General features: G+C 38.7%; 5 protein-coding genes across 13 annotated transcripts; 3 read left to right on the top strand and 2 right to left on the bottom strand.

The window, feature by feature from the left end:
* Positions 1–1858: 1858 nt before the first annotated feature.
* On the top strand, positions 1859–8951 carry LOC143209019 (patched domain-containing protein 3). 4 transcript variants are annotated; one of them, XM_076424134.1, is made up of 12 exons: positions 1860–2089; positions 4499–4745; positions 4897–4967; positions 5040–5252; positions 5656–6233; positions 6688–7311; positions 7530–7657; positions 7736–7897; positions 7965–8235; positions 8335–8456; positions 8530–8692; positions 8771–8951. In XM_076424134.1, the coding sequence occupies exons 1-12, from the start codon at positions 1899–1901 to the stop codon at positions 8794–8796; spliced, it is 2796 nt and encodes a 931-aa protein (XP_076280249.1). In that variant the 5' UTR covers positions 1860–1898; the 3' UTR covers positions 8797–8951. The 4 variants fall into 4 exon arrangements, with proteins under 4 accessions (XP_076280248.1, XP_076280249.1, XP_076280250.1 ...); XM_076424133.1 differs by having other exon boundaries at positions 1859–2089; positions 8530–8951; XM_076424135.1 differs by lacking the exon at positions 1860–2089 and adding an exon at positions 2106–2353 and having other exon boundaries at positions 8530–8951.
* LOC143209029 (uncharacterized) lies at positions 1946–9974 on the bottom strand. The gene is made up of 3 exons (XM_076424162.1): positions 9720–9974; positions 9569–9650; positions 1946–9294 (listed from the first exon to the last, which is right to left on the bottom strand). Exons 1-3 carry the CDS (start codon positions 9939–9941, stop codon positions 8963–8965), a joined length of 636 nt encoding a protein of 211 aa, XP_076280277.1. The 5' UTR covers positions 9942–9974; the 3' UTR covers positions 1946–8962.
* Positions 9910–12398, top strand: Mettl3 (methyltransferase like 3). 2 transcript variants are annotated; one of them, XM_076424142.1, is made up of 5 exons: positions 9910–10135; positions 10423–10584; positions 10648–10846; positions 10917–11423; positions 11509–12398. In XM_076424142.1, exons 2-5 carry the CDS (start codon positions 10425–10427, stop codon positions 12311–12313), a joined length of 1671 nt encoding a protein of 556 aa, XP_076280257.1. In that variant the 5' UTR covers positions 9910–10135; positions 10423–10424; the 3' UTR covers positions 12314–12398. The 2 variants fall into 2 exon arrangements, with proteins under 2 accessions (XP_076280257.1, XP_076280258.1); XM_076424143.1 differs by lacking the exon at positions 9910–10135 and adding an exon at positions 10143–10356.
* LOC143209025 (rho guanine nucleotide exchange factor 3) lies at positions 12364–15939 on the bottom strand. Of its 2 annotated transcripts, none has more exons than XM_076424153.1 (5): positions 14824–15939; positions 14368–14678; positions 13931–14294; positions 13424–13852; positions 12364–13356 (listed from the first exon to the last, which is right to left on the bottom strand). In XM_076424153.1, the coding sequence occupies exons 2-5, from the start codon at positions 14565–14567 to the stop codon at positions 12946–12948; spliced, it is 1404 nt and encodes a 467-aa protein (XP_076280268.1). In that variant the 5' UTR covers positions 14568–14678; positions 14824–15939; the 3' UTR covers positions 12364–12945. The 2 variants fall into 2 exon arrangements, with proteins under 2 accessions (XP_076280268.1, XP_076280267.1); XM_076424152.1 differs by having other exon boundaries at positions 12365–13356; positions 14368–14612.
* Positions 15015–18342, top strand: LOC143209028 (RNA exonuclease 4). 4 transcript variants are annotated; one of them, XM_076424158.1, is made up of 3 exons: positions 15015–15133; positions 16562–16629; positions 16712–18342. In XM_076424158.1, exon 3 carries the CDS (start codon positions 16778–16780, stop codon positions 17546–17548), a length of 771 nt encoding a protein of 256 aa, XP_076280273.1. In that variant the 5' UTR covers positions 15015–15133; positions 16562–16629; positions 16712–16777; the 3' UTR covers positions 17549–18342. The 4 variants fall into 4 exon arrangements, with proteins under 4 accessions (XP_076280273.1, XP_076280274.1, XP_076280272.1 ...); XM_076424157.1 differs by lacking the exon at positions 15015–15133 and adding an exon at positions 16280–16457; XM_076424159.1 differs by lacking the exons at positions 15015–15133; positions 16562–16629 and adding an exon at positions 16087–16245.
* Positions 18343–19140: the final 798 nt, after the last annotated feature.

Below are 19140 nucleotides of genomic sequence, written 5' to 3' on the forward strand. Positions count from 1 at the left end.
GAACGAGATGATAAGGATTAAGAACGACTTATTAGTATTATATCGATTCAAAATCGAATATTGCGATTGAAATAGGTTACCGCATTTGTACCACCGCGTCATCGAAAGCAGGGACTTTTGTTTTCAAGAAAAGAAGTAAAAAGCGAACAAAGATGAACATCCCCGATCGATTAGAGGAAACAAGTTTGATCCGCCTCTTATTTTTCTCGATGCATCGTTTCCATCGCGATGGTAGAGTGTTACCATGCTAGAATTATGCTAATCGTGCCGCATAAATGAAACTGCTTTATTTGTAACATGAGATAAGCGCTGAAAGCAAACGCTTACACTCGCAACAGCATCTGTTGCCATTTCTCAGTCGGGACTCTTCGAATTCACCAAAACCTTTGCTGGAGCAACAAATGGACTCGTGAAAGAAAGAGTATCACTTTCAACTTCCAATTTCAAATGGAGGCAAACGCTCCTAACGAATTCCGTCTGTATCTCAACAATAAATACATGTTTGCTATCAATAAAATTTGATTAGCTTTCCTAGTAGCGCTATAAAGTGCCCTAAAAATTTCAAGAGAATTGGTGACATAGATCCCGTAAAAAAATCTTTCTGAATTTAAAAATCTTCGATAGAAACTACTATTAGCTTCGTCAGTAGTGCAACAAAATATTCCAAAAAAATCAGGAGAATCAGTAGCATATAGGGATTGCAATCCCGCAAAAATGCAGTCCCGCATTTCTTAAATAGGTGTGATGTGGAATCCCGCAAATTTTGCGGGACTATGCGTCCCAAAATTTTGCGAATGACGAAGCGCACGAAGAACTATTTCGATGGTCTGTCATGAAGATATCGACAAAATTTTAAAAAGAAGAGATGATTTTCTTTGAGAACGATGGCAAAAAGGGGAAATATCTACGTACGGGGCTTACGAATACTTCTTAATTAATCGACCTTCAAGTGTAGAGGCTTAACGAGCTTTTTCTGCTGCAGCATATCTTTTTGTAATGACTTGCGAATGAGAACCTAACTAGAAGATACAACAATTAATAGACTTTGCTTTTTACGATCATATATTCTCGAAGTTCTACAAATTAAAATTTGTTTTTATAATTTTAACATTTTTCAGATTTTAATCCAATTAAAATTATATTCACAGACAGGTCGATTACACACATAGTTCGTTCTAAACAATTTTTATAGTTATTTTTAAGTTTTAACCAAAACATTTTGGTAAAGGAAAAAACTCTTCCGATTCACCTCAGCTATTAATATACATATAATATCGTAGCTTCGTTATTGATATAATAATTTTTTATTTAAATACCTTTCTCGAATAATGATTAGATATAACGAATTATTATATTATATATTTTATACAATTACATTTCAATTATAGTTTGCTTTCCAAAAAGAGATTTATTTTAATTTAAATTTATGTAGATTTAGATTTTATATGTATTCTGTTAATTAATTTTAACTAATATGATTAAAGATGATTATCTCATTAAGTAAAGTTTCTTTATTAAAGATATATTAGATTGGAGACCTAAATCCTTAGCCCCGCGGGATTGAAATAAATCCCACATCAATCCCGCGGGATTGAAAATGGCGCGGGATTGCAATCCCTAGTAGCATAGTTCGAGTAAAAAAGCTTCCAAAGTATTATCCGACGCTTATTGCTTCGGAAATTCTATTTTTGTGGGTAAAATGGAGTCGGGAGAGGTTTGTGGAGGGTCCACGAGGATCATGGGGCCCGCTGACCCCGCGGGAGGAGACAATAGGAGGGGGAAGGGGGCTGGATCTCCTCCTCATCCTCCGATAGCATCAGCATTGCGGCCCTGCAGACGAACCTCCGGAGCGAACGTTATATAATTGTAGCAGATTACTTCCACCGTTGGTCACATGCATGCTGCCGCACTCCGGCCGTGTGCTTGATATCGCTGTCAGTGGACATTTGGCCGCGGAACGACCTGAGTGTCGTACGACTATGGAAATCGAAGGGGCAAATACGCCGGGCGGCGCCTGGCCCTCCATGTGGACGCGGCTCAAGAACATCCTCCTGGACTTCCACATGAACTCGGATCGCATATTCTACCGGTGAGTGAGTCTCCAGGACCTGTCGGGTCCCTCGAGGAATCCTGGATCGCCGATCCTTCGAGCACCGAGTCCCTGCCCGTTTCTGAATTCGCGATAAGAGGATTGCAACGAAGTGGACCCGGAGGATCAGGCTTACAGGATGATCGCTGGAAGACAGTCCGAGGAAGGATCACGAGGACTTTTCACTGAAGATTCGACGACCTTCCTCGTTCGTTCTTCCTCTGCGAAGAAGCCCCGGCTGCCTCGCATCGATCCTTCTTCATGGTGCGATCGTTACCCACCGCATCGGCAGGAAAACATAGATCGGATGTCGGTGAATTAAATACGATAGCGTTGTTTCGAACAACGGCGACCAAACCCCGGTGTGTCTCGGCTTTCTGCATTGTCACCGGAACGATCGCGTTGAATAATAGGTTCCCTCGGACGAATTGGCATTGAAATATACGTCCGTTCATGGTAATTTCATACGTGGATGTTAATTGTCAGGAACAACCGCCTGCGACGGAGCCGTATTTTCGCAGCGATTGTGCGCCGCTCGGACAAAAAGATCGTCCTCTTCTCCGTTGATCATCTTTGAATGAACTCCGACTCGTTGGTAACTGTTGCATTTCACGTTCCAACGTTCGAGAACCAGTGATATCGTAGTTCGCCGCTTTCGCTACGAGTTTTTAGTCGTAGAAGCAGTTTCGCCGACGAAACACATCAGTTGGGAACTTCAATTTGGCTCGTGTTTGTTCATCTGAAACTTACTTAACGGTAGAGTTACTGGAACGAAGAAGTGACCGTAATTTCTTCGAAAGAGGCATAAAGTTGCTTCTCGGGAGACTCCAATAAATATTACAATCGAACTTTGCAAATTCCGTTGGAACGGTGACGAATAATTCTTGAAAGTAAAAGTTCTAGTTTGGAGAACCCATAAAACATGGGAATAGAAATGTTTTTTATTTTATAATATCCATAATATTTACGTACTTTTTTCGCAGACGTTTTAAAGTGACTTGTTTAAAATATCTGTTGTATGAGGACACGTTTTAAAGAAGTTCCCTTCTTTAAAGCCGAAAGGTAACTGTTTCATTTAACGCCTGGCTAACTGGATTCGATAGTTTTGGGGCAGTCTCTGTTTTGAAAAAGTTATTTCTCCAAGAAATAGAGTGCTGGGCGATTCTGTTTGAGCGAAAGACAAGTAGTTGAAGAGTAGACCGTAGATATGTGCGTGAAACAGGCGACAGGTCATCGTTTAAAAGCGAAGGGTTGATCCGCACCGATAATCGGTCGAATTACTCTGTCCATTGATCCATCTCCACGTGCCTCGGTGTCCAATCGACAATCAGCACTGGGTCGAATCTCGTTGAACGTAATAACATTACCATTACCATCGTTCGCTTTTCGTGGGCTCGAGCCTCGCGTCACTTTAATCCACTTAAGGTGAGATCATCGTGGCCCTCTTAATTAGCCGAATCAACCGTACTTCTTTCGTTCCACGAATTATGACTGGTCTATATAACACGCTGTCGACGGTTTAGGCGCCATTCCTTGTCTTGCGGCGATTTCTTATTATTTCATTCATGGGTCGTTGGCCTTTCTATCTGCCAATTAAATTCGACGAATTTCTGTCAACTAGAACTGACCCCCGTTCATTGAAATGAATTTTCTTCTCTGTCTGCCGTGGATCCCTTCGTCGCGTTGCTTTTAAAATTCCATCGACGGATCGCACGATTGGATTGGCGCGTCTTTTGCAAGACATTATGCTAAGCAGTCGTCTCCTCTTCCTGTTCGCGAAGACCTGTTAACGCTTAGACAGCGTTAGTTAACGAAATGATCAGCGATTCTGAAGCGACTAGGACTTTCGTTTGATAAACGTCGATGCACGAGCCTCTCCGATTGCAAAGATTAATCTTTCTGTTCTTTTCTAACGTTGAAATCTTTGAGCATACTATGCCGAAATCTTTTATCTTCGTTGCTCAGCGTTTAACGTCGGAACAGTTCGTCAAATTCACTATTAACACATTTACCACGTACCGACGATTACTTTGTAATTTTTGAACGTCTATGATTCATGACTAAGAATTTTATAGTGGCTACTTCAGCAGGAATAATAATTTCGTTCGAGACTCTCCTTTTAGTACAGCACAAGTACTGAAAATCCAATTAGTAGATAAAGTGTTAAAATAATTGAACGAATATGCATTTATCGTCAGCGTCTGAGATCAGAAGCAAATTCTCGAGAACGTTTTTATCTTCGTTCATCGACGCCGAACGCTACAGTAGTCGAAGGAACTCTGCTGAAACCTTTTATCGTCATTCCTCGGCATCTAGCGCGCAAATGGCATGAATGCTACACCAATTTAGAGCAGTAACCAACGCTAGAACTGTTGAATAAATGTTATAAAAGTCTGTTTTACCCCTCAGCATCGGGCTGAGTATAGGAAAGAAGCCATGGTTATGGCTGTTGGTGTCTTTCTGCGTGAACTGCGTCTACGCGCCGGGAATGCTGCTATGGCGAGAGGAGATCGACGACGTGGAACTGTTCGTCTCCGAGGACTCCATCATCCGCCAGGACGCCAAGTGGGTGAGATCGCATTTCCGGGACGATTTCCGATACGAGAGCATCATCGTGACCGCCCCCAACGTCTTCGACCCGGAAGTGCTGCGTTCGGTACATAGGCGATCATGAATTATACTAATCTACGAAGGTTCTTCTCCTGTGTCACGCATGATAGTCGAGCCACGATCGGCCGCAGCAGAGATTCGGCGGAGTATCACGCTCCTCGGGATCAATGATCGAGACTGTGCTCTCTTTTTCACAGATCCGTAAAATCGAGCAGTCCGTGAAAGGGGTGAAGGTGAACAATCGCACCTGGGAGGACGTGTGCGCTGGGTGAGACTCGAACGAATGTTAGAATCCCCGAGAAACAGTCTGCTCGAGTAAACGGAATGTGTTTCGTTGCAGGTATCTCACCTGGTTCGACAAGAACGAAACAACGAATATCATGAAGGACTACGAAATCACCGACGACATCCTTCCTGTACTGAACAGCACGCTGTTCAATGACGGCTGCATATACCAGTCTATCATACAACTGTGGGAGACCACTTTGCATAAGGATATTCCACTGTTAAAGAAGGAGATCGTGGACGATGTGAATAAGGCATTCAAGGACAAGTGAGTCCCTGTCCTTTACCGTTTCAGTCAACATGACTGGTCTGATAGTTGTACTAATAACTACGTCAGTTAAAATTTGTTGGACAGTGTTATCGGTCAACTCCACTAACGTAATCCAACCGTTTCATTTGGAGCCATTCTTTAACCCTAGATAACTAAACATTCGTCAAAACAGTTTACCGACTCTCGCCACCTTTGCGAATTCGAGATGTTCCCATAGCACTTCCAGTTTAAATCAAAAGTTAATTTTGAACGCCTCTCTATTTTTTAATTCGTAGTCTACGAGTCGATTAGTTACATCAACGCGGATTTAATTTTAGTTATCTAGAATTGAAAGACTGAAGATCCTATATTCGTAGGGTTTCAGTAGATAAAGTGTTAGCAATATGTACCTTCCTTTCAGGAACGACAAAAAGATGCTTCTGGATATCGGTCCCCTACTCGCGGGTTTGTCTTATGATAAGAGAGGCCGAGTTCGGGGCGCGAAGGCAACCATTTTGAATTGGTTGCTGAAGAAAACGAACTCGGATGCGGACGAGTGGGAGCTGGCGTTCATAAACACCGTTCTACACGCGAACGTGACCCTGCCACCGGGGATGGAGATTTACGCGATCGCCTCGCGAAGTTACATAGACACCCTGCACCAGATACTGAACAGCAATATGACAGTACTGTGCTGCGGGATATCCCTGATCGCGGTTTACGTAATGGCAATGATCGGTAAATGTAACGCGCTGGAGCAACGAATTTATTTGTCAGTAATGGGAGTCTCTGTGATTGGTCAGGCAATCTTATCCTCGTACGGATTGTGCTACTACTTGGGATACTCGTACGGGCCGATACATTCCATTCTACCGTTTCTGTTGCTCGGTATAGGAGTCGATAACATGTTCGTGATCATGCAGGGCCTGAACAACCTGTCGGAAACCGACCAGGCGCTGGAGCTTCCGGTCCGATTCGCCAAGGCGATGCAACAGTCGGGTAAGCAGACCTCGTTTGTTCCAATGGAACTTTGGATCATCGAGCTTTGCACTGACAAGAGAACATACCGAACTGATACGCCGATTTTGATGAAACTTCGGGAATAGGTAGTTCCAACCATATTTCGTTGAATATTTTGGGAACTATCAGTTTCTCCTCTATCACAAAATATGGTTCGACCCCGAACATAGATGGTTGTTTGCGCCGGTTCAATGTAGGCGATGGTGGATAAAGAACACGTGTCCAATATTTTTCTAAGAACCATCTTTTCCCGAAGTTTCATCAAAATCGGCGTGTATTACTTCGGTATGTTGCCTTGAGATTTTGACAATGGGTTTTCAGAGAAAGCCTTGTAATTTTCCTTCAGTAACCAGTGGTTAAGGTCCATTATCAAATAGCCAGTGCAAGCAGTTGTCTCCCAGATCAAATAATCGATTCCCAACTTCCGTTCAAGGCATGTCCGTCACAGTGACTTCCTTCACGAACGTGATCGCATTCGCTTTCGGCGTGACCACGGTGATGCCGTGTCTGAGATCGTTCTATGCATTCGCCACGTTGGGCATCTTCTTCTTGTACTTGTACGAGATGACCTTCTTCATGAGCTGTTTGGTCTACGACGAGAAGAGGCTCGAGGCTCGAAAGGACGGTTGCTTCTGTCGTCCCAGATTGAACTGGAAGCCGAACGAGTGCAGCCAGAGGAACACACAGCAGATCCTCTTCGAGAACTACATTGGTCCATGGGTGGTCAAGAACTCAGTCAGAACGATCATACTGTTGATCACCGGCAGCCTCCTCTGCCTCAACACCTGGGCCATCTTCCAGCTGGAGCAGAACTTCGATCCCCTTTGGTACTTAAATCAGGACTCCTATCCCATCCAGTTCAACAACAAGTTGAAGGAATACTTTCCCAAGTATGGGAACCGTGCTGGCATTTATATGACTGGTGTGGACTATTACGAGGACCGTGACGCCCTCTTCAGATTGGTAGAAGGCCTGAAAGCAAATCAGTTCATTAATAACGGCACTCTGGAACCATGGTTCATTGCCTATGAGAAATGGCTCAATGCTACTGACAAAGGTAGACTTCAATTAATAAACTGTGGATCTTTACACGAAACAAAAATTGTCCAAGTTAATTATAATAATTTTAGCAACTTGAAAATAATATAACAACATCATTCAATTCTTCTAATCCATTCATAGTTTTGTATTTGTTATAAATGCATCAAATCCGCCGTCTTTTAATTAATCTTAATTAAAAATTGTTCAAGGATTAATAGTCGTTGATGATTCTAGGTGATATCGAAAGTACCGAAGAGTATTATAATGTCCTTACCGAATACTTACTACTGACCAAGGAGGGTCGAGCGTACATCAAGGACATCAAGTTCAGTAATCTACCAATTGGAGAATATAATATAACGGTATTTATATACGAGTGAATAACTATGAAAAAATCAGTTGTCTTCCTTTTAAAAACATAACTTTCGCTCTTCCTCTAGACGTCGCAAATACCGATACAACACGTACTCATCAATACAACGACCGAACAAATAGCAGCAATGCAATCTATCAGAGAAACTGTTCAAGCAACTAATTTCTCTAAGGGGCATGACTATATTGCCATATTCTCGCCCGACTATGTCTCTTGGATGGCGAACAAGGTAATCAAACTCTTTGTTCAAACAGTTTCTTGTTCACAGTCATTGAATTAGTAATTTTTTCTTGTAGGTGATAGGAGAAGAATTAATTAGGAACTTGTGTCTCGAGATAGTGACCATCGGGGTGGTGATAGTAGTGTTCCTCAGAGATATCAAGACATCCTTTTGGGTTCTTTGTTGTGTCTTCTTCACGCTCATCGATCTATTAGGTTCCATGTACTTTTTAAATTTGACGGTCGAAATGTCGTCGAGCATTATGATTTTATTGTGCGCGGGACTTGCTGTTGATTATGCAGCTCACATCGGTCTGGAATTTATCCGAACAAAGGGTAGCAAAAAAGGTATACAATTATAACAATGTGTTTCACTAATTCGAGAAAAAGTAATTTTAATATCACTGTGTGTGTGTGTGTGTGTGTGTGTTTGATGGTTTTGTATAGAACGTGCAATTGCAACCCTTTCTATAATCGGACCGGCTGTGTTCAATGGAGGTTTAAGTACATTCTTAGCATTCGTTTTACTGGGTTCCAGTGAAGCTTACATATTTAGTACTTTCTTTAAGGTAACACTAAAATATTTTATTCGTTAGCTATTGCTTTTCAATCAAATACACAACAACTTTTCTATTGTTTCAGTTATTTACATGTGTAGTAATGTTTGGTCTGTTTCATGGACTATTGTTCTTACCAGTAATTTTAAGCTTGTTAGGCCCTGAAGAGAGAATTGAAATGAAAAAAGAGAGTGTTACACGAGAACAGAATGGTTATTGCACGGTTCCTTTAACTCAAAATAAGAAAGGTGACAATCATTGTAACGTATTTACAGAATGTGTGTTTATACAATAGCATTGCTCTAACCACCATCTCTTCTTTTCAGAATCAGAGAATAGAACTGCCAAATGAAATTTGACAGAGTCTAAAGACTGCATAGATAAGTATTTTGATTATGAGATCCTAGTATATAAATTGCATTTACAAGACCAACGCGTACATACTGTAAGACAGTAGTTTGTATATTCTTTTATATAAAAACAAATACAAGAATACCCTTTTACATATCTTCTAGCAATTATTTTTTCCGTCTAGATTTCACTTCTGTCCACTCATCTGCCATTTGCACATCTTCGGATGCTTCTTCTTCATCTTCCGAACTATCACTTGCAATTACAGAGGAGTTTTGCCTCCTTCTCATGGGTTCACCAGTAACAAGCCACGATTGAAGCGGCGGTAACTTTTCGAGCTCTGCCACTGCCATAGTTTCATTATTTTGACAACAGTAATGGAAAAACCTCAGAAGCTCCCCTGCAACTTGCATAGCACTATCGTCTTGCAGTTCAGTATTAAAGTGTTCATCCATATAATCCTCCAATTCATTAGCGATTTCACTGCTATTTAAGTTCTCTAGAAAAATGATGGAAAATTAATTAAAGAATCATTTCGGAAAACATGCCTCGTACATTACTAGACCAAATAATATTTTGCATCAAACATTCTGGAGTACTCTACCAAAAATTTATTTCACATTTACGAAATACAAGAAAACATTAACGTTAATGATACTTCTTATACTAGTTTATTGCCATCATAAAGAATATTTTAGTCGGCAAAATAAATTTGTCCTTACTGTGGTTTTTAAAAGATAACCTATAAAAATTGAGAGTTTGTAATAACTAACCATTCATATATATTACTTCTGTCATGTAAGGGCAAAAATCTATCGCTTCCTCCTTTGTACCCATTCCATGTTCAACTGCCATCTAATAAAAAATATTAGATAAAAAGATGTAACACAATTTATTTTTACAACCTCGAATAAACCGTCTCACCTTCAACGCAGTCCAGTTACTAAAAATTCGTTGTGTAACGGTAAGAAAGAATTCCTTTGTGTTTGACATTTCTCTGTTATTCACCATAAACTGTTCAACGCAATTGTTAACATTAATAACAACAATAAAACTTAACACTTGACTTTCCAGCGCACGATAAGTCTGCCACTGTCTGCCACTGCCATGCTGCCATTTGCCATTGACTGCCATCGATTCAACCATGATTCAACCATGTGTTTCTTGTTCTTTCAGCTAAAGCTAGGTATAATGTGGTATAATGTTAATGTATGGTCAGGTTAGTGTCTCAATTGCATAGTCGTTGTCAGCGTGTCGTTAGGGGATTGTGTGTGTGTTTGCAGCGGGGACGTATGCATTTATAAGCATCTTATACAGATTACTTTCATCGGTGTCGCAAGGTGTGAAATTATATTATTTTTCTTCCTAAAAAATGTCCAATTATTTCTCTGCTAGCTTTTATTTTAAATTTTTCTATTAATATTCGGTCGCCGCGGTGAAAGACGAAAGTGTTCATATACCATGGACGGGTTAACAATATTTTTTTAATGTAACGAGAAAATAAATATTACTTAAGTTTATACAACGTAATTGTTCGTTTTTAATACTACATAGCAACTTGGTATGGATACTTTCTTCATTAGTTTTAGTGTTTTTCTACAATATTTTTTTATAACGTGTTTTCAAGACATGTCAGACGCCTTTGAGGAAATTCAAGCCATTAAAATAAAGAGGAACAGTCTAAGGGAGAAACTACAGAAGAGGAAGCGCGAGAGACATGAATTATTTACTCTTACTTCGGCTACGCCAGTATCATCCACCTTGACAAATGAATCATCGCTCGCCAATGGTAAAATAATCTTTTTACTGCTGCACACATCTGGTAGTATTACTGTGCATTGGATTCTTATAGATTCAACTGGACATGCACAACGAGCAGATCATAGTGAATACGAGAGAGACGTTTTGTGCATTCTGCACGAATCATTGCCCAATTTGCCTATTACATCTGCCGAATTGATAGATCAGCTTCGTAAGAACCTAAACGCAGATGTGTCCTCGACAGATATCCATAAAATTTTGGAGAAACTGGCAGCTCAAGATATTGTTAAGTTAGTAAGTTTCTGCATCATCCTATACTTTCATTTCAAGTGCATTGAAATTAACGAAATACTTTTTCAGGATCAAAGAGGTAACGGAGAACGAGGTTTTTGGATACACAGTGTTATCAGTGACAGAATCCCAATCATCTTATCAGTCTCAATCCGACGATACAGAGAATCCGGAGAGCGCAGAAACGTCTGCATCCGAATTAAATGATTACGGGCCTGCAGAAAAGCAATCGAAACTGGATAAAAAGAATACAGAGGATATAATGTCCCTGATTTCAATGCCCACGATTAGGGAGAAGGAAAATAAAAAGGTTGGAGAGCAAATTTTAGATTTATTATCAAAGCAAACGTCTAAGGAGAAATCATTAGCTGAACGGTTTCGATCCCAAGGAGGAGCTCAGGTCATGGAATTCTGTCCTCATGGTACACGAGTAGATTGCGTTAAGTTAAACGGTGGCCCAGGATTTTCAGAGAAATGCAAAAAGCTTCACTTCAAAAAGATCATTCAAAGTCACACAGATGAATCGTTAGGTGACTGCAGTTTCCTCAATACTTGTTTTCACATGGACACGTGCAAGTATGCATTTCTTAAATACTTATAAAAATCGAAATCCTTCGTTGGTTTACTTCAAACGAAGTTATTACGATTCTACATTTTCCAGGTACGTTCACTATGAAGTAGACGGACCAACAACTCAACCGAAAGAACCAAACGACACAGATAACGCGAGCAGCGCGACAGTAAATAAAGTTTTAACGTTAGATAGTAAAAATGGTGGTGGCGTTGCTTGCCCAACTACTAGTGTATCCCTAGGCAGCGAATTGACTCTTTATCCGCCACAATGGATACAGTGTGATTTACGTTACCTCGATATGACCGTGCTCGGTAAATTTGCTGTGATAATGGCTGACCCGCCGTGGGATATTCACATGGAGTTACCGTATGGTACTATGTCGGACGACGAAATGAGACAATTAGGTATACCCGCCCTTCAAGACGAGGGTCTTCTATTTCTATGGGTAACAGGAAGAGCGATGGAACTTGGTAGAGAGTGTTTGCAGTTATGGGGATACGAAAGAGTGGACGAAATAATTTGGGTAAAAACGAATCAATTGCAAAGGATAATAAGAACAGGCAGAACAGGACACTGGTTGAATCACGGTAAAGAGCATTGTCTGGTTGGCATGAAAGGGAATCCAAGAATTAATAGAGGACTGGATAGCGATGTTATCGTAGCCGAAGTTCGGGCTACCAGCCACAAGCCTGATGAGATTTATGGAATTATTGAACGTATGAGCCCGGGGACGAAAAAAATTGAATTATTCGGACGACCACATAATGTTCAACCTAATTGGATAACTCTGGGTAATCAAGTGGACGGTGTTCACTTGATCGACCCACAACTGATAAAAGCTTTCAAAAAGCGATATCCAGATGGAAACTCGATGAAACCGACGAAACCGTAACAAGTATTCCAAAATATTGTAAAGTAAGGGATCTGTTACTCGATGACAACATTAAAAGAATAAAATCGTTTTTAATAAAATTTAATACGAATTTTTCGATTCTTACTTTTGTATTGTAGCATAAGATATTTTTAAGAGAACAATTTCGTTGTTAAATACATGTGTACATAGATATATACAATATATAAACTCCCTTTGAAATAATAATTATATAATCGCACACTAGATATATAATTACAGTACAGAAATTGATTTTGTGGACTTAGAATTATTTTTGTACATATCTGTTTCAGTTTATATGCTTTTACAAGCATGCATATCAATTTCTACATTCGTTACTTTCCTTAACCATTGTTTGATTATAATCTGTGTTTTAAAAAGGTATTGCTTTCCATGTGTTACGATGAATATACATTTCCTTGAAATTTTTCCGAAAATGGAATGTATTTCTGATATATACAACATTTCTTTTTAATATGATAATAACAATTCCAAGAAATAAGACTTCGAAGATTCATGACAAAATTCCATATACGCATTACAATTTATGAATACAAAAACTCGAAATTGAGCTAAGTACACGAGTATAAAAACTAATCGGAATGAGTGGAAGATCTATGATACTTATGATATTAAGTAAAACCAATACTGTCACGTTTTGGTCTCAAAAAGTTTCTCTTTAACGTGAGAAAGTTAGTTTCGCTTATCTTAGTCAATGTAGACCTGGCAGATTGATTTTTTTTCACTGGAGTCAAAGTTTGTCGATTTTCTTTTTCATTAGTATCAATATTGCTTTCTACTAAATCGATTCTGAGTTTGCAAACTTTGTTCAGTGAATCAATCCAATGTTTTTTCCCGTGCTCATCTTCGGTTGTGAATACGTGATCACCAATTTTTATTTCACAATTTGTAAGGGGCTCGTTTTTACTCGTACAGATTTGTTCCTTGAGCACAACGGGAGAAGATAAGTTGTACCTTTTATTTATAGGTCTCTGCCTTCGAGCTATTGCAAGACCCGTGTCAAAAAGGAAACACTGAAATTTCTACAAAAACAATGAAAAATTTATTCAATTTTTATAAAACAAGCTAATTTGTTTAAATTGTTCTTACCATGCCACGCGCGTCTTTAAGTGGGCCCTCGGTAATAAGTTCTGTTGCATTTTCGATACATTTTGAAGGATCGTATTCTAATTTCGCATGAATCTTTGATTGAGCCAATTTGCATTCTGCGTTACCCATGATTCTGTCTATATCATTTAATAATTTGGATAACATATTGTACGCCTCTTTTAAAGATGTTTGATCCGAATGAGATGCTGGAGTGTGTCTCAATATTTCTTTAACCAGCAAAGGATATTTAACAATCCTTGACCGTGCTACATCTATGTATGTCCACAAATCATTAGAATGTGTAGACTCCAAACGTTTTCTCAGAAAAGATTGAAAGCGTTTGTTCGTCAGTCTTTTCTCATCCAATAAATGCTTGGCCCATATCTGTGTTCTGCATCTTTCCAGATAAGGTTCTGTTAAAGTAGAAGTCTAAAAAAAAATTATAGAATTATGGAGTCTATACACATTCAATAATTAAGTATGATATCATCTGTAAAATCAGCTAACCCAATTTAATATTGTAGAACCAATAGTATCTGTATACCCATATTGATCTCTTAATTCAATCAGTTCATCTCTCAGTCTAGTATGTATTTTAATGAGGTCTGTCACACCTCCGAAAAGAGTAAGCAATTCCTCGGAAGTGAAAATACCGGTAGGTAACAGTGGTTCATAGTAAAAATCTTTGAGAACACATAGGTCTCCAATGAGCACATTTTCTCCACAATACAGTTCATAAATTGCTTCTTGTCTTTTTATCTCTTTTCTACTTAAAGCACAGTTCTGTCTATCTTTGGTGCTTATCTTTGAAACGTCCAGTACCCAACTTCGAAGTGTCAGACTGTTAGTGTTCTCGATATTCTTTTTATTCCTGGACAAGTAGAAATATAAAAAGAAGTATTTTTAAGCGTAAGTGATATTTAAAAACGATGTTCTTTTCTTACTTTCTTTTTAGCGTCTCTGTGTCTGCTTCATTATCTACAAACGATAAATCTGTTGCACTCGGTTGTATTGTGAATGATGTATGAAGAATATTTGATTGTTTATTGCTTAAGGTGGACGAGGAAAAAATACTGCTGGCCACTTCGGTAATTCTTCTTCTCTTTTTCTTCTTTCCTAAGTCGGATTCTATGGATATATCCATCGAACTGATACTGATGGCATCACTTTTCGGACGTTTTCTCGATCGCTAATACGTATGAACAGAAGATACAAACAAAACCCCAGTAGAATAAAAATAACAGCACCTCTCTACCTTAAAATAAACTTGAAATGTGAAACGTTTCATACAGAGCATCGTAGAAAGCTGATGAAAAATAACGACGTAAAATGCCGGCGAGAATAACGGTACAGGTTAACCTATTTAGTTTAAATATTATTGTCAGTACGTAAATACTTACCAGCCAGAATTTTTTCCGTGGCTCCGGGAAACTGTCTTTGATTGTATTATTGCTATCTTCGTCCATGACTCTTTATGTTATGGACCATTTATAAACAAACGATTTTGATTCAACCATTCATATTCGAATGTATTCGAATGATGGCAACCAGTATGTAATGAGTAACGCAGTAACTGGCAACCGTTGAATGACGCTAGCTTCTGAGAGAACCGATTCACCACACCACACCAGTACTATTTTGGCATTATTTATAATAGAATATAAAATATTTGCTCATCGGCTATACCATGATAGCTTCTTTCATTTTCAGGTAAGAAAATGATCGTGACACTTATTCAGTTGCACACAGAAGCGATATTTGATATCGCAATATCAGAAGTGATATTGAATTTCTTAAAACCTTTGTGTTTAAACTTTAAACTCACACAACCTCTAAATAAATAAATTTGTCGTAAATAGATTCTACAATACATACTTGTATTTTTAATTGAAAATATGGTTTTCCGACGCTTATACGAAAATTATTTACGCAATTTTACATTTTATTCATTGTTATATTATTTAAGCATACAAAGATTGTTTTGGAAACAGTATTGTCAAAGCTGAGTACGTACTAACAACTAACAACATATGCCGGCACATAAATTGTAGTCTATTCCATCATAATGCTTTCACTGCTCTACTTCACTATTATCCAAATAGATGCCGATTCCACGAGATCAACACCCCACAACATTTACAAGGACTTGGGGTGGTGAGGTGGATGGCCAACAATTCAAAATGGGACGCGGTCATAGCCCTTCTACACTTAAATTTAACTTAAATTTAAGAAAATACTATGCGTAAAAATTACAAGGGGAACTATTTACTTGAACTATTTATATAATATAATATGTATATTTACATAAAGAATTTTTTCCCGTCTGTAAAATCAACAATTTTTAAGATTGAAAAATCCTTCGAGATTTGTTTATAGGTCACTAAAAACTATTTACAGCATATTCATTTGAATCAACAAAATCAAAAACAGCATTTGAAAAAGTGTTCGATTTCGCGTGAAATTGCGTGAAATCTGAAACAGTGATAAATACATATTCTTTTTTACCGATACGTCGTATGCGAAACATAGACTGACATAGACTTATTAAGTCTATGCTGTGTAGCTCGTCACAAAAAATTAGACCTACACCACCTATCGGTCGAAAATTTTACTAATCAGCTTCGTCTACTGACCATTCGCAAAAACCAGTGCAAAAACTACAACGACGCTCAACTCCGTCAAGGTCAACTGTACTCGGCTCGCGGCTCGCATGCTTCTATTGGTTTCCATTTTCCATATGGTTTCCGTACCAGAGAGGAAATCCATATTTTCATTGATTTTCATCTTCCATCTCCATCACTGCGTCCAAATGTTTTTATTTGGTAAATTGTTTATATCGTTTACAATCGTTTATGAATATAATCGTGAAAGGGAATCAGAGATGGATTTCAGTAATAAATCCTAATTATCGGTTCGTGGTAGGGTGGTAGGCTTTATGTCTCATTCGAGAAAGAAAACTGGTAGAATTTGAATTTCACATCAATGTTTCGAATTTATGCCACAGAGGACTCTAAGAATACATAAGTATCAATAAGTATGTACTTTCTGTTTGTGTTACCATGCTTATGTTGGCATATACCTAACCAATTTCAATTTCAGAATTATTTAGAGTACACATTTACCTAGTTTATATTTCAGATTTGATCAAAATCGGACGTTCATTTGAAAGATTTCTGTTCGTATATGTACTCGTGATAAATTAATAGGTTAGCTTTACGAAATGGTTACAACACGTTCCGTAAAGTATTAACGTTAATTGTTTCTTGTCATGGGTGTTTTTAATTTTAGGCACGACGAGAACAAGGAGAAGGATTGCTGGTCGAAAAACCGGAAAAACTAGCGACCAAACGAACAATGGACACGAAAAACAAAAAAAATTCTCTTTGTATCACACCGCATACAGAGCGGAATGCTTCGGGTCGCAATTGGGAATTATTTAAAAATATAGCTGCCAACTCGTCGCCACCGGAGATAGACACGTCCGGCAAAGAAAATGTTGAGAAAAAGTCGATCTCCTGTTGTCGAAAGTCCCAGAAAAAGCATAAGTTCAAACCAAAAGTGGATACTACGCAACAATTGATTGGAGAGACAAAAGCAAGCAAAAATAAAAAGGAACTGACAAAGCTTGTAGCAATGGATTGCGAGATGGTAGGCATAGGAGATGGCACAGAGAGTATGCTAGCTAGAGTCTCCATTGTAAATAGCCAAGAAGACTGCATTTACGACAAATATGTTAAGCCCAGAGAGCCTGTTCGAGACTATAGAACTCAAGTGAGCGGTATCCGCCCGGAAGATCTTAAAAATGGACAAGAGTTTCACATTGTTCAGAGAGAAGTAGCAGAGATTTTAAGGGGACGTACTCTAATTGGACACGGTCTGAAATATGATTTAAATGTGTTGTATTTATCTCATCCAAGAAGACACTTAAGAGACACTTCTAGGTTTAAACTGTTCAAACAATTGTCGGATGGAAGAACACCTAGCTTAAAGAAACTCGCCTTCGAATTATTAGGTAGAGAAATACAAACTGGAGAACATAGCTCGGTAGAGGATGCACGAGCTGCAATGCAACTGTATTTACTATATAAGAATAAATGGGAGTCTGAGTTCTATTCCAAACGATAGATAGAAGTGGTTATTCTATTCGGGAAAATAGAATATTGTTCCATTCATCTCCCAGGATTGTAAATACATGAAGAAGTGTCACGTGTCTGAGAAGTACTAATCTTGAACACTGTATTTCAGGCGTGGGCACGGGTGGAGCCCCTCAAACGCCTGCTTCCCCCACCAAGCTTCCTTTTGGTGGCGCTCCTCGTGGTTCTGATGCACGAGGCCCGCGCACTGCTTGCGACAAGTGAAACGCGTCCTTCCTACGTAGTAACGACGGATGCTGGTGGGGGACAGTGGGCGCTACGGTGAGGACAGTTTTGCCTCAATTGAGGCAAAATTGCCCACGCCTGCTGTATTTTCATTCAATACAAATTATGGAACACACATACATGCGTAGGATTCCTTCAGTTTGGAATGTTGGAATATTTTATGCTGGATTGGCTATATCAGAAGAAGTTTTTTAAAAATGTTATTTCGTATAAAAGGGTATATTATATAGTACAAATCGTTAAACTTTCGTGAAAACATTTCTTTGATAAATTCTGTCCTCCTATGAGATAATGCAACATTGCAAGATAAAGGGGTCACTGTTCGTTCACATTAATTACGTAAGATCAAATCAGACTAATTTGTCGTTATTTCTTAAGATTATATTTATACCTAGGACCAATTCTCAATCACTTACATTTGTGAGAAGTGATTTGAGATATATGAACTATATTTTAGACACATTCATCCAAATACAAATGTTGTAAGAGTGTAAAGAATTTTGTTAACAATTAAAAAATATATTTCTTTTTCATACTGATCTTTGTTGGTTGTTCTTTAATTTTCATGGTTCGTATTTTACAGTGAAATCCCATAGTTTTCTTCGTGAAAGGAAATGATTAAAAAGACTTAGCCACTTAGTTAGCAATTAACCTAATAATAAAGAAACGCGCGGAAAATTATAAGATTACTTCTGTTGGTCATTTGCGTTGGATATTTATGACAATGTGATCTGTTGCGAGAACACGAGCTATGCAGGGGGCACATGGATTTACAGTTTACAGAGCGGAGGCTCGAGTGGATCAATATGGTTTAACTATACACGCTGACATACATAAAAGTTTGAGGCGAAGTTTTCTGTAAACAAGCACGAAGTTGAGTCAACTGTGCTGTCCTTTATTTATAGGCGGTGGAATTGTTTATAGAACAGATTTACCGATGCAAGTAACAGGGTGTCTCGTTTGTCTTATTCCACAGTTACTCGATACATGCAACTATACTGAACTTCCTGAACTCTGCCATTCCAATCGGTACCCTCACATTTTCAAGATCATCCACCTTGTTCCGTGTAAATAAACTATTCCGCTGTTTCTACACAATAAAAATAAATATGAAATAATGGGATCGAAGTTGGAGAATTGATAAAAAATTTTAGAAGAAGATAATTAATCGTCGGTTATTATAAAACTTTCGAAGCTTTTGCTTCGTATAAAACCGATAGCGCGCGTTCACCGCTATTATCATTTATTATCATTCTCGTCCACAAACATTTTCTATCGTTACGAGATATAGAAAACTTCGAATACCGTGCAACGTGTAGGTCGATAAGGCCGGAGTAA

This window comes from Lasioglossum baleicum, chromosome 5 (assembly GCF_051020765.1).
Source record: "Lasioglossum baleicum chromosome 5, iyLasBale1, whole genome shotgun sequence".
Classification (NCBI taxonomy): Eukaryota; Metazoa; Arthropoda; class Insecta; order Hymenoptera; family Halictidae; genus Lasioglossum; species Lasioglossum baleicum.